The sequence below is a fragment of the Nuphar pumila genome, chromosome 2 (genome assembly GCF_984573655.1).
Source record: "Nuphar pumila chromosome 2, dmNupPumi1.hap1.1, whole genome shotgun sequence".
NCBI lineage: Eukaryota > Viridiplantae > Streptophyta > Magnoliopsida > Nymphaeales > Nymphaeaceae > Nuphar > Nuphar pumila.
In genome coordinates, this window is record NC_143250.1 from 3,846,522 (window position 1) to 3,859,704 (window position 13,183).

Consider the following 13,183-nt stretch of genomic DNA (forward strand, 5'->3'; position numbering starts at 1 on the left):
TCTCTCTCTCTCTCTCTCTCTCACGCGGTCCCATCTTTTTTAATTGCTGTCAACGGATCTTTTTGCAGTCACCCCACTTACACAGACCATCTCCCTTCAATCAGAAACAGAACATATCTTGAATCTGGCACTGAAAAAAACCAACCAAAGCCTGAACTTATCTCCATGGTTGGCCTTAGCTGCACTTGAGCAAAAAAACAGGATCATTCAAGAACTTGCATACTACAAACGGTTAATTTTCCAAATTCACACAATTTTGTGAACAAGTGGGGACATCCAAACATCCCCTGAAGATAAGGCTCAGTTAACGAACAATATCGACCCATCCAATTATGAAGACAAGCAAGATTAGTTGGGAAATTGCATGGTACCGCAGACAGCAATTCCCCAATTTATCTAGCTTTTTTTTAGTGTGGGTGCATCCAAACAACCCTTACAAATCCGATTATTCCCGAAATTATGCCAATTCACACACCCATTTATCCAGAACAGCAAAAAACTGCATCGATCGTAGTTGTCTATATAAATTCCCAACTAATCTTGTTTTTTAGGATTAAGTGATCACATTAGAATCACTCTTTTTAAGGGCCCAACTGTCAAACGAGCCATGTCAAACCAAACAACAGTTACAGCACAAACTTATCAAAGAAACCGGGATAAGTCAAGATATGCAACACGATTTTCTCAACTTATCCTCCTTTTTCAGGATAAACGAAGTGGACTGCACAACATTAACTATACACCTAGTCACAGACGCAAGGGGTTTGGCGTAGTGGGATGGGGGGCGTGGACCGTTTGACTGGCAGTCTAGGTTCAAATCCCATGGGCGTCACACCCCTGTGTAAGCCGAAGCTTGGCGACTTCATGGGGGTCGAGGGGTAAGCTCTTGGAGTTTTACACTGACATGGACAATGACCATATAAGTACGGCCGATTGAGCCAGCATGACTAGGTCTCTGCGCATGGGGGTGGTTTCTCCGAGTAAAAAAAACTATACACCTCATCACGAAACCGAAGAAGCCGCTGGCCGAACAAAACCCTAGCTCCCAACTGAGCCCACGCCATTCTCCACGGGACCCACCTACAAACTGGGCTGAGCCGCCCTATGGGCCCACAAATGTGGGGCCCACAGATAGGGGAGTTTGGGTTTGGGGAATCAATTAATGGCGTGGCGTGGACATGTGATGCACCCAAACAAAGCATTGCGTGGGACGCATGTGCAGGGACAGCCCCACGGGCAAGTGGTCACCCCCCCCCCCCCCCCCTTACCCATTTGGTGCTGTGCTGCATGCTACCCGTAAAGGGACTTTCCTCTCTTTCTCTTTCTTTATATATATATATATAGGGCAAACTAACTAAACTAAAACTAGTTAGGCCCATATTTCTATAATGCCATTATCCACTGACGGAATTCATCTCACTTTTTCACACTGTAGTTGCTGGAATCCTGCCAGTTTTCCTGGTCCCCAAATCCTGAGACCGGTCCCTTTTCAGGTTTGGATCTCAAAAGATACCAAGAAAAGAGGAAAAAATTAAACAACAAAACAAGGAGAAAAGCAAGCTTTTTGTATTGATTGTTAAATATAGACATATGCTGCTCTATTCGCCTCGTCTGTCGTCAACAGCAAAAATTGAGAAATGACGTATACTTGCTTTCTTTGTTGTAATTGTTCAAGCAAACTTTTGAGATTTGATTGATGACACGAATTTTGGATTCTAACTAATGTTAGCTGAATCGGCTTATACTAAAAAATCAGGCCGATTCAATCTCGAATCAGCCAAATCAGACTGAATCGGGGTTGAACCTGCCTTCTTTTTATCTTTCTTGTAAATTTAAAAAAAAAAATCAAATTTAGTGATTTTTTAATTTAAAAAATGTTAAATAAAACAATTCAGCCTGATTCGATTCGAGTTTGAATCAGCAGATTCTCTGAATGATTTTTGCAAATTTAGATCACACTTGGAAGGTTGGTTTCATGAAAAACAACATGAAAGAATAACAAAATGCAAAAGATAACCTTCTTTAGAATTTGATCAACAAATGAACTAAAAGAAATTTCTACAAAAAAAAAAAAGTAACTGAAAGAAATATTAAAAGAACAGATGGTTTATATTAGAGGGTACGGTACAATTGATTGTAAGGTGGCAGGATAGCATTGGTGGATTGATTTCGCGTAGGTTATAATAGATATTGAATGAGACATCACAAATCCTAACAACACAAAATCCAGAAATGAAAAAATAAGGACAAAATTTTTACAAGATCATGATTTCCAAATGCTGCCTAAAATCCTTCGGAATTTATTAACGGAAATCCTCCGAACGATCCGTCTCGCCTCCGGGATGTCGCTGTCCGCCAGCCGCTCGACCGCCTGAACCAAGCCGGACGACGAGATCTTCCGCCGGCCTGCCGGAGAATTCGATATCCAAACGAGAGCGTGGAGCAGGAACTGCCTGACCCGAGTGTCTTGGTCCGTGTCGAGCGTTTGGAGGACGCGAACGATGTTGTGATCTTCCTGAACAAAACGGTTCCTGTTCCTCGGGACAGCAAGGAGTTCCGAGATGGCCTCGGCAGCCAAGCCTCTTACTACAACAGACTTCGACTCGAGAAGCTTGAGCAGTTCCGGCATGATTCCGGAATCTCCTGCGACCTTCTTCGCCTCGTCGGAGAGCTTAACGAGCTCTCGCAAGGCACGTACCGCCGGCTCCTGCGCCGAGAACTCTCCTCTCCTCAAGATCGCCGTAAACTGCCCGAGGAAACCCGACTGAAGGACGATTTTCATCGTGTTCGGCGAGGTTAAGAAGTTTCCGATCGCTCGCAACGCGAATTCCCGGCACTCCGGCAACTGCGATCCCAGGATGGATACGAGCAACGGAATCCCGCCCTCTTTAACTATCGAATTCCTTGTGATTCCGTCGCCGGACGACATGACTCGAAGGCAATCAGCCGCACACGCCTGCGCCTCCTCGTCGCCGGACTTGAGAAGCCTGAGCATGACTGAAACTACGCCCTCCTCCGCCATGAACTGCCTGATCTCCTCCACTCCGGCGAGGTTCCTCAGGATCCCGGCTGCCTCGCGCAGGAGCGCGCCCTCCTCCTCCCGGCAAATCGCTAACGATGCCGTGACGCCGCCCTGAGACGAGACGGACCACGCGTTCTCGTTGTTCGCCGTGAGCCGGTTGAGCAGCGCTGCGGCGGCCTCCCTCCCCGGCCCTCGGCCGGGTTCCATCATCCTGATGGCCGGGAAGACGACTCCGGCGGAAACGAGCTCCGCCTTGTGGTCCTCGTTCCCGGCGATCGTTGAGAGGATTCCGGCCGATCGCTCGCTTATCTCTGCGTCGTCGGACTCCAAAACCTTCACCAATTGAGCTACATCCCCTGTCTCGACAACGATCCTCTGGTACTTTTCGTCCTCGCGGACGATCTCCTCCAGAGTGCGGAGGGCGTCCACCTTCATTGCTCTGTTTCCGATCTGAACGCGAGTGAAAAGGTCGCGGACGAAGAAGCGCATGTCTTCCCTGGGCGACCCGGCGGGCGGGCGAGAGACGACGATCGCGAGCGTTTGGGACGCGAGTGGGGCCTCCTGGTAGACGCCGTCGAAGCGCCGGATGTGCACGTCGAGGCGCCCGGAGAGCGCGTCGAGGTCGCTCTGCATCAGCAGCTTCCCGCTGTACGAGAGCTCCGCGCAGCTCCGCGCGAGCCCCGCGCAGTCTCTCAGCGTCGCCAGGATCTCCGGCTCCACCACGTCCGAGAGCTCGCCGCTGACGCCGGAGGCCGATGCGGAGTCGAGGAGGAGGAGGGCGTTGGAGAGGTTGGAGCGGAGCCGGTCGAGCTTTGCGCGGATGGACTGCCACTTCGAGGTGAAAGCTCTGGTTGTGTGGGTGAGGGCCGTCACTGCCGCGATTACATCCACTGCTCGCCGGAGATCGCTCAAAGGATGCTGGAATTCTCCCTTCTTCTCGTCGTTCTCTTCCTCCGATCGCTCTCGCTCGCTTCCCTGCTTCCTCATTTCTGGCTTCATTACTCCATCTAAGAGAGAGAGACACACACGAGGGTTTTATTTACGCCGAGAATTCGACTGGAGATAAGCAGATTTCCTTCGTGGTCGCCGGAATATGAGAGAGAGAGAGAGAGAGAGAGAGAGAGAGATTAATCTGGATGCCGGAATGGTGATTGGAGGATAAATAGGAGTAACCGGATTTGTGAAGACGGGTGAGTGACGGTTGTGTTCATTTGTTTGCCATTTAATTACGAACATATCCCTCATCGGATGCGGGTCTTTCTTTCTTGTCGGGGGAAGAGAAGCAATGGAGTGTGAAGGGTAGTTTTGTAATTTTGTACTGCGAACTTACCCCGATACTCTCTCTCTGTATTCTTGTTGGACTACATTGATCGGGTCGGGTCCGTAAGCACGGTAGAAATATGGAGACCCGCCAAAATTGGACGCATGATACTCACGAACACCGCTGAGATTTTTTAAAATATGTGATATTAGTGCAACATATTCGCAAGCCCTAAATATTTTTATAATATCCCAAGAATAATTTTTTAATATTCTTACGTATTTTCAATATATCACAATATTATCTCAAGATTCGTATATTTTTATTTTAATGTTTTTTGTTACAAAAGTACGGAAATTTTCCCAATATTTTTTTAAAGAAACAAAAAAAATTTAAATGATCGCAAGATTCCCCCGAGAGTTATGGATCCGGGTCCATGTGCTCTCTCTCTCTCTCTCTCTCTCTCATTTGACTGTGCATCCAAGTACGGGCTGTCACTTAACCAAGCCTAACCCGAATCCGTACTCACAGAACTTGGATTTGCTTCGGCCTCTAACATGGACCTGTTTTGAGTATTTCTAGACCCGATGCAGGTGGAGGTCTTGACAGATGAAAAATTTGAGGGAAAATAGCCTAATTGAGTCTGCCTCCATAATGATCGTGAAACCTATTCAACAAAAATCAGGAATATTATGATATTTTCGAAAGCCAAAACACTATTTAAAAATATGATTTTCAATCCATTTCCTATTCTATATTTTTCTATATATCTCAAGTTTTTTTTACTTGGAGAAACTGCCCCAGGGTCAGAAACCTAGTGGCATTGGCTCCGCCTGCCTTACTTACGGTCACTGTTCCGAGAAAGTAAAACTCCCAGGGCTTACCCCCTCGGAAGTCACCAACGCTTTAAGCTTTGGCTTGCGCAGGGAGTGACGCTCATGGAATTTGAACCTAGGCTTCCGGCCTAGTGGCCTAGGCCCCATCCCACTATGCTAAACCCCTGGGGCCTCGACATCGATATTTGTGTTTTTATTTTTTTGGATAATTAGAGAAAGACTCACAGTCACAATCATTAGCACAAAACCTCAAGTTCTCCAAGACTGTCAATGGGTCAGGTTTACTCGGACCCGACCTGAACCAAACCCTATAGGCTCCAAGTATATGGTGATAAAGAAGAAGACTCGATTAAGACCCAGGTTCGGACCTGAAGGTCCTATTAATACATGAACCCGGGTATAATTTGTGAAATCTTATATTAAACTCAGGCTCAACCTGCAATTTTTCAATGTAAAAATGATAAAAATATCATTTTAACAGGTATGATCCGAGTCTAGTTCATATAGTTCTTAACCGATCTCGGTGTAGTTTCTCTTATAATAGGTCCAATCAAACTCAAGTTCAGACCCGATACCATACCCGAAAAATTGAGGCCAAGTTTGGTTCTACTTAGGTCCAAACCAAAACGGACCCATTGATACTTCTACCTACTATGCAGTATACTCAGCTTCAACCTCATAGCAAAAGGACGCGCACCCATGTGTTTTGAACTCGTGATGTCCCGTCAACTTGGTGATACGTTGCGATACAAAATTTGTCCCATTAGATGAAACTTGTTTTACCCAAAAACTGTTCATTGTGGGGTACTTGATATTTTTAGTATTCCCTTGTCTTACACACCATTTATGGATATCTTAAAGTGAATACCTTCAACATGGAAGTGATGTAGGAGTAAGCCAAATACACATTGCCATATATATGGATCAACATCAACCAACATAATCAAAGATCAAGAATTTGGATTAGAAAAATGGATTTTTCAAGAATGGGGCATGCACATCCAATATAATACACTAAAAATTGAACTGTAAGACAAATCTATGGCCCATAGGCAACACATCTTATTCTTTAAAGGAGTCGAATTTTTTGGGCTGTGTACTCTTGCTAAGCTCTTAAGGGTTCCACATGTATGGTTTGGTAGGTGGGCTTAAGGCATTCCAATTGAAGGATGTTGCAAGCTCGATAACCAAAGTGTGCATCCTTTACCAACGGGGGCGAGCAGGTTGTATGTTCCCCCGCGAACACGGGGCCGCGTGTTCGCGGGTCCGAATGAGTGCCACGTTAGCACTCATTCGGGAGTTATGTACGGAGGAATATCTTGGGATCCGCAATATTCCTTCGTACACACCCAAACTGACGAATGAGTGCCAACGTGGCACTCATTCGAACCCCCGAACACGCGGCCCCGTGTTCCACGGGGAACATACACCACCCTCTCCCAACGGGGGGGGCTCTGCATGTATGCTAGAAGCAGTTAATTTACGTCACCTTGTGTTGGGGGCGTTGCAAGTTCGAATCCCAATGGTATAATTGTATAAGTGGTAGGGATCTGCCTAACCTCAGCTTTCTCTGTCGAATAAAAAAGTTTGCATCCTTTTGTTATAAGGTTGAATCAATCAGGAAACTATGCCTGGTGGGCAGGAAAGAGTACTCTCGAAGTGTTGCACTTTAACTTAGCATCAAGCGCCTAGGTGTGTCCGTAGCTTTCAAAGGTGAGCCACGTAAGGCAGGGTGGACATGAGGCCCTACCCGGGGTTTTCCCTTGCTTGGGCAAGGGTTCCACATCATAAAAAAAAAAACTAACATCAAGCAAGTTTGGGTTTCCACAAACTGGGTGCAGTTCATTAATCAAGGGTTGGTTTCCTCAAACTTTGAAGGCCATGGCTAACCTAAGAACCTAAACAAAGTAAATTGACAAGCCCATGAAATTTCATTTCCTTAAATTCATAATGTAGGCAAGAAATGAAAATCTTCAACCACTACAATCTCTTCAAGAATAGGAAATTAGTAGATCATGATTTCTTTGACTTCATAACCAATTGGAACAGGACCCACATTGTCAGGTTTCACTGTAACCCACCAACCACACCAAGATGAGCATGATACAATCTAGTTTTCAAATTTTGATTATGTGAAACCAGAAACTTCCAACCTTTTCTTTCTTTTCTTTTTATTTTTCAAGGGAATTAGCATGGGAATTTCTTATGAGGTGTCAAAACGTCATTAGGGTTTTGGCATTAGGATACACTCGTGTTACCTACTGGTAAATATATCATTTTTAACCATTTGAGCATGCAAATAGTATTTATTAAGTACAATTGTAAGTTTTCCATTCCCATGATATTTTAAAATGCATAAGATTCCAAAATCCTTTTCAAATGATCATTTATGCAACCGGATTGCCCATGAAAGACTAAAAACCAAACATATGATGACCATTAATCAAATCATCATAGACATGATTGCAAAAAAATTAAATAAAGAATTTGAACATTTTGATAAGCCTTGTTTCTGCTATTCGTGAAAGCAAGGTAAGTTTGGTTGCATTTTTTGAAAAGTGAAAGACCGATTAAAAGATATTCACTTTCAAAATCTCATGAGACCCATGAGAAAGTGAATATCAGGCAAATGAGATTTATTTTTTAATTATTTTTAAGTTAATTTGTGCCAATTCACTTTTTATGAGATTTATTTTTTAGGTTTTATGTCAAAAAAAGTTTATGTTTAATTGCTTTTGGGTATTGTTCAATTGAGATTGACTTTAAATCTCATGTGATTCCAAAAATCACTAGATACAACCAAACTTAAGTATGCAACCTCTTTGGTAATCTCCCTACTAATCATTGTGTGACATGGAAAGCCCAAGATGTACTTAGAAGACAAGACTAACAATCTCATGCCAAATTAGTAGCAACTCTTTACAACCATGAATTCAATTAAACTACCTTTAAATAAACACAATAGTGTTAGCAATGCCTATAAAATGTTATAAAATGAATATTCACTATAGTCCTTGGTCCCTACATTTTTATGTCTTATCGAAGTACTTATCATAATTTTATGAGAAGGGCCTGAATGAACAGAGAATAGAAACAAGTTGAACAAGGCTCCTCGTTGTCTTGGCATGTGACATGAGTCTCCCAAAAAGGACATGGTTCACCTGAACCAGGCAAGGACAAGTCTTCTTTGATGTGTCCTTAATATTCTACGATTACAATGTCACTGCCAATGCATAATTGGAGCGTATACCAACTTGGATTTTTTACTGTCCTGTTGGTACAACAGTTTTGTGTATACCGTTAGCATCTTGTTTTCGTTTTGGGGAAATTTTTTGAAAAATGCATGTCATTAAAAACACACCTAAACGTTTTCATGATTAAGTAAAAAACTAAGGGTTTACTTCTGTCAAAGTGGTCATTCAATGTATGGTGCAATTTCCAAAATTTATGTGTTTTTTTTATTATTATTGCCAAAATTTATTATCAGAGCAGAAATTTAGCTGTGTTATTAACAATATCAAAAATTTAGGTGTGTTTTTTTATTATCGCCAAGACTTTGGGTATGTTTTAATTTAACAATATCAAAATAAAAGGCCATAAATGCTTCAAAATTGATTGACTCGTAAAAAACACATTTTTCGTCTTTACAACAAGTTCCAAGGGTCCATTACTACAAAATCAAGTATGTAGAACACATCTTTGATGTCAGATTAAATCAACATTAAATAATGTTTCATAATCAGCCACTTGGAGCTCAGCTTGTCTAGAAAAGGCCATCTTGAGCTTAGGCTTGGCCCAACTCAGCACAAGCTTGACCTAGGGCTCAGCCTAAATTAATAAGCTTGATATCATGCTTGAAGTAGGCACAACGGGGAATTAGGCTACTCGGACCTTACATGGCCCCATATTCAATATAGGCACTCATAAGGTGAAACACCATGTAACTTAAATTCCAAGCAAAATCTTGGTGTGTTGACAGTCGTAAAAAGTCATTCATGTAGTTTTGGGATTAACAAAAAGGGGAAGAGATTTACCACCGTGGGGTTAGCCTGCATGGCCAGCAGGGTTGTTAAGAAGGTGCTGAGATGAAGGCACTGGATCAACCCTCGCTGATGCACCAGTGTGTCAGTAGCTTTCAGAGGTGGGCCGCTCACCTGGGATTTTTCTCTCTTTGGAGAGTGTTCTTCGTCATTAAAAAAAAGGCGAAGACATTTTGGCGAGAAAACTTGCAACTTTGTGGTGCGAGTTTTGAAAAAACCTTTTTAAAATAATATTTTTAATCAAAACCAAGTGAAAGCCAGACACCAAAAATATAAAAACTGACTCGCACGAGTGGTGAAGTGCGGGTCGATCTCAGGGAACGGGAAATACTTCGTATTCAATACACAATCTAACTACGCTTTATTGTTAAAATAAAAAGAATTAATTAAATAAATAACTATGATAGTGATGCCCGACGTATAGGGCTTAAACAAATAATTAAATGGCTTATTACAGACCCAATTAATAAATAAATAAACCCTTAATCTAAAAGAAAGAAAAAAAGGCTCCAGTGATTCGAGTCTTCTTGTGCCTTCTTGATTGATTTGCTTCTCTTTATCATTCTCTTTTTGTACCCTTTAGGTCCCTTTTTTAATGGAACAGGTAATGCATGTTTTTCTTAAGGGCACTTTTGAGGACTTGAGGAGCCTCAACGGGTACTTCAAGGGCACAAAAAAGGCTCTATTGCACGTCCAACGCTTTCCTACAAGAATAAAAAATAAAACAAAGCAGTACGATGAAAAGTAAACAAGAAATTAATGACTAATGACTAAAAATATTCAGCAAAAACCAAGATTCAACTAACAAGAACTAAACTATTAACTATTTATAACAACCTAACACTAAAAGACAAAATAGTAAAACAAACTAACTAAAATTCAATTAATGTAACAAACTACTAACAATCTAACTAAAAAGCCAATAACTAAAAACAACTAAATGAACCTAACTAAAGCTATGTGTTGTACTATTTTTTAGAGCTAACAAACAAAACTAAAAAAAACATTAACCTAAGTTCTTCTAAAAACCAATTGTAATAAAAAATTATTAAAGACTAATCAAGAACTAAAATATAAATACTACTCGGATGATATTTAAGAACTAAGCTAACACGGTTTTAAGAATTAAAATAAATAGAACTACTAAACTAATAACATAATTCAAATAACAATCACCTAACATGCCTAAAGTAAAGTATAACTATTTAATCTGTGACTACTACATTTTAACTATAATTAATGTTAACTCACTAAAAACAAAAATGATAGTTAACAAAAAAAATGTAATTCAGCTACTCTATTTCATATATAGCAAGTAAAGTAATTAACTAACAAAACAACCAATTTGACATGTTGCTGGACAAGATTCTAATCTAAACACAAGTCTGGAATGAAACTATCTATCTAAAAAAAAGGCAAACGCAGCACTTACGTAACCGACTATGCTTTCTTAAACTATACCTATTTAACACAAGCAAATGTAGATTAAACAAAATAAATCTAGGCTAAGGCAACGTCAATGACTGACAGACTTTTTCTAAAAGTAACTACAGCCCCACCATTATCTAATGAAGTTTCACTACTCCGTTAAAGAAAATGGAAAACTGATCATTAATCGAATGGGCAATTTAAAAAAATAATATCCAACACTAAACTATTATTTTCTATTCTATCTATTGGAATAAAAGATTATGGAACTAAGGGACTAATTTATTTGACTGATAAAGCAAGACAAACAAAAAATTTATCTACGCTATTCTACAAAAAACGCTAATTGGATAGAAGCATGCATATCGGCTACTAAAAAAAACTTCTTTAATTAATTAAAAATAAATAAATAAGGAAAACATGCAACAACTATTCTAAATTAGATTTAACCTAAAACGAATCTAAATCTAGTCAAGAAACAAAAACCCTATTCTAAAACTATTGATTATCAAAATCAAGATTATTCAATGCTTAAATCAAGAAAATGGCTAATATGATCAAAATGACATATATTTTTGTTTCTTTTTATTTTCTATTTTTTATTTTCCTTTTCAGATAATAGAATGATATGCAGATCTATATGCACGATGCAGTGACATAAAAATAAAATAAAAATAATGGGATGCAATGCAATGCACTACGACCACTGTGCATACAACAGGAAAAAAAAGTGCTTCATTGAACGATGCACGATCAACAACACATGTTGGTTTGATGTAATGTCGAACACTTTACACCCTACTATATATATATATATATATATATATATATATATATATATATATATGGTTACGTGCTAAATGAAATGTGTTAAATGGATTTTTTTGCTTTTTCGATATTTTTTTTGTAGTTTTGACCCCATAAATGTATTGGGCATGACCGATTTGTGAGGAATCCACACCGAGATCATGTGTTTTTGATGAAAAAATGATATTTAGAGCCTAAAAATTTTATAAAGATTTTGGGCCATTGTTTTTTTTAATGTTATACCCACCCATGTGTTATAATCGAACACTTCAAGAGTTCCTATAAAATCAAGTACATATATCACATCTATAAGGTCAAAATTTAAAAATAAAACAAAAAAAACTTGAAAAACTCCTTTAGCGTGTTTCATTTAACATATTTCATTTAGCACGTACCTATTACTATTACTAATATATATATATATATGCAATCACCTTGTCACTGCCTCATAGAGAAACAATCATCTTTTGGTCCATCCAAGATCAGCTTCAAGGAAATCTAAGCCACTCAAACAAGGAGGGAGCAACATTAACTATCCATGCGTTGTACAAAAGTTTTAGCAACTCTTTTGCAAATTTGACACCTCAAATATGTTTAGTATGGTCCATTTACTAGGAATTGACACTTGGATTTTGTTTTTCTCATGAAAAAATATGAGTTTTTGATATGAAAATTTTGAGCCACTGATTTTCAGACCCTCTGAAAGCCTATTCATGAGTCATGGTCAGATGATCTTAGAATGTTTAAAACATGTAGAATACATCTTTATGGCCTGATTCTCAAAGAAAACAATAAAGCCACTAAAATCTCAATTTGTATGTGATAGTCATGGAGGATTTCAGTTATTCTCATTTTATATACAATATATATAGGGGTGAGACTTTCTCTCTCTGCAAGGCATACAATAAAGTTGGTGGTTTGTAGGGTTCTATATAAATACTCTAATTCACGTATGTAAACAATTTTGATTGATTTCGAAATCAATGTAGCATTTTAGGTAAATGGGGTTCTACCAAAAGCATATTAATTAACTCTCGTGATTTAAAGTGTCCCAATGACTTACTTTGTATTGTTGTGTCTAGAGTCTGTTTTACTTTGGTTGAGTCATGATGTAAGTGTCGAGTCACTTGTACTTTCTCTAGGCCACCCTTGCACTTTGGTTGAGGTTGATCAATGCCCTAAAGGGTTAGCTCGTAGATCTGATCTATAACGATGCCTGTGAGCAAAATTGTGAATGAATGCAAATGTGTTGAGCTTTCTTTGTTCACCCTCATTGTTATTACTTTCAAGTGATTGCAATTTCTCTCTATCTATTCTCTCTCGCTCTCATGCACTCCCTTGCACTCTCTATACTCAAAGCTTTCGCAGTGGCAAGCGAACGATCAGAAAAGCTTGTGGCGGTAAGGAAGGACTGTCATGCCACACTAGCCTATTGAAGAAATAAGCATGTGATAAGTAGCATCAAAGCCCGTTCTTGAGCTGAGAAAGGGACTCTGGAGTCGGTGTTGAGAGACACGCCGATAAGCCATGATTTGTTAGCAATACATCGTGAAGCCCCAATACAACTTGCATAGCACAAAAGGTAAGACAGTTGTCGAAACCGAGGAGATGGGTTCACCTCGAGGCCATGAGTAGATGGCTGAGACTGTCAATAGATTGGTGGCTGATGTGACTTTGTATGAGGAAGCGATGTCATGAACATTTAAGTCATTCAGAGGACTGGACGACGACATGAATAGCCTGTGAGAGTAGGTGAACTTACTAATGAGATAGGTTACTTCGTTGAATA

The 13,183-nt window shown here is 40.1% G+C and overlaps 1 protein-coding gene across 1 annotated transcript; it reads right to left on the bottom strand.

The window, feature by feature from the left end:
• Nucleotides 1-2,263: 2,263 nt before the first annotated feature.
• Nucleotides 2,264-4,021, bottom strand: LOC149844514 (uncharacterized). The gene has a single exon (XM_089997182.1). It carries the CDS (start codon nucleotides 4,019-4,021, stop codon nucleotides 2,264-2,266), a length of 1,758 nt encoding a protein of 585 aa, XP_089853308.1.
• Nucleotides 4,022-13,183: the final 9,162 nt, after the last annotated feature.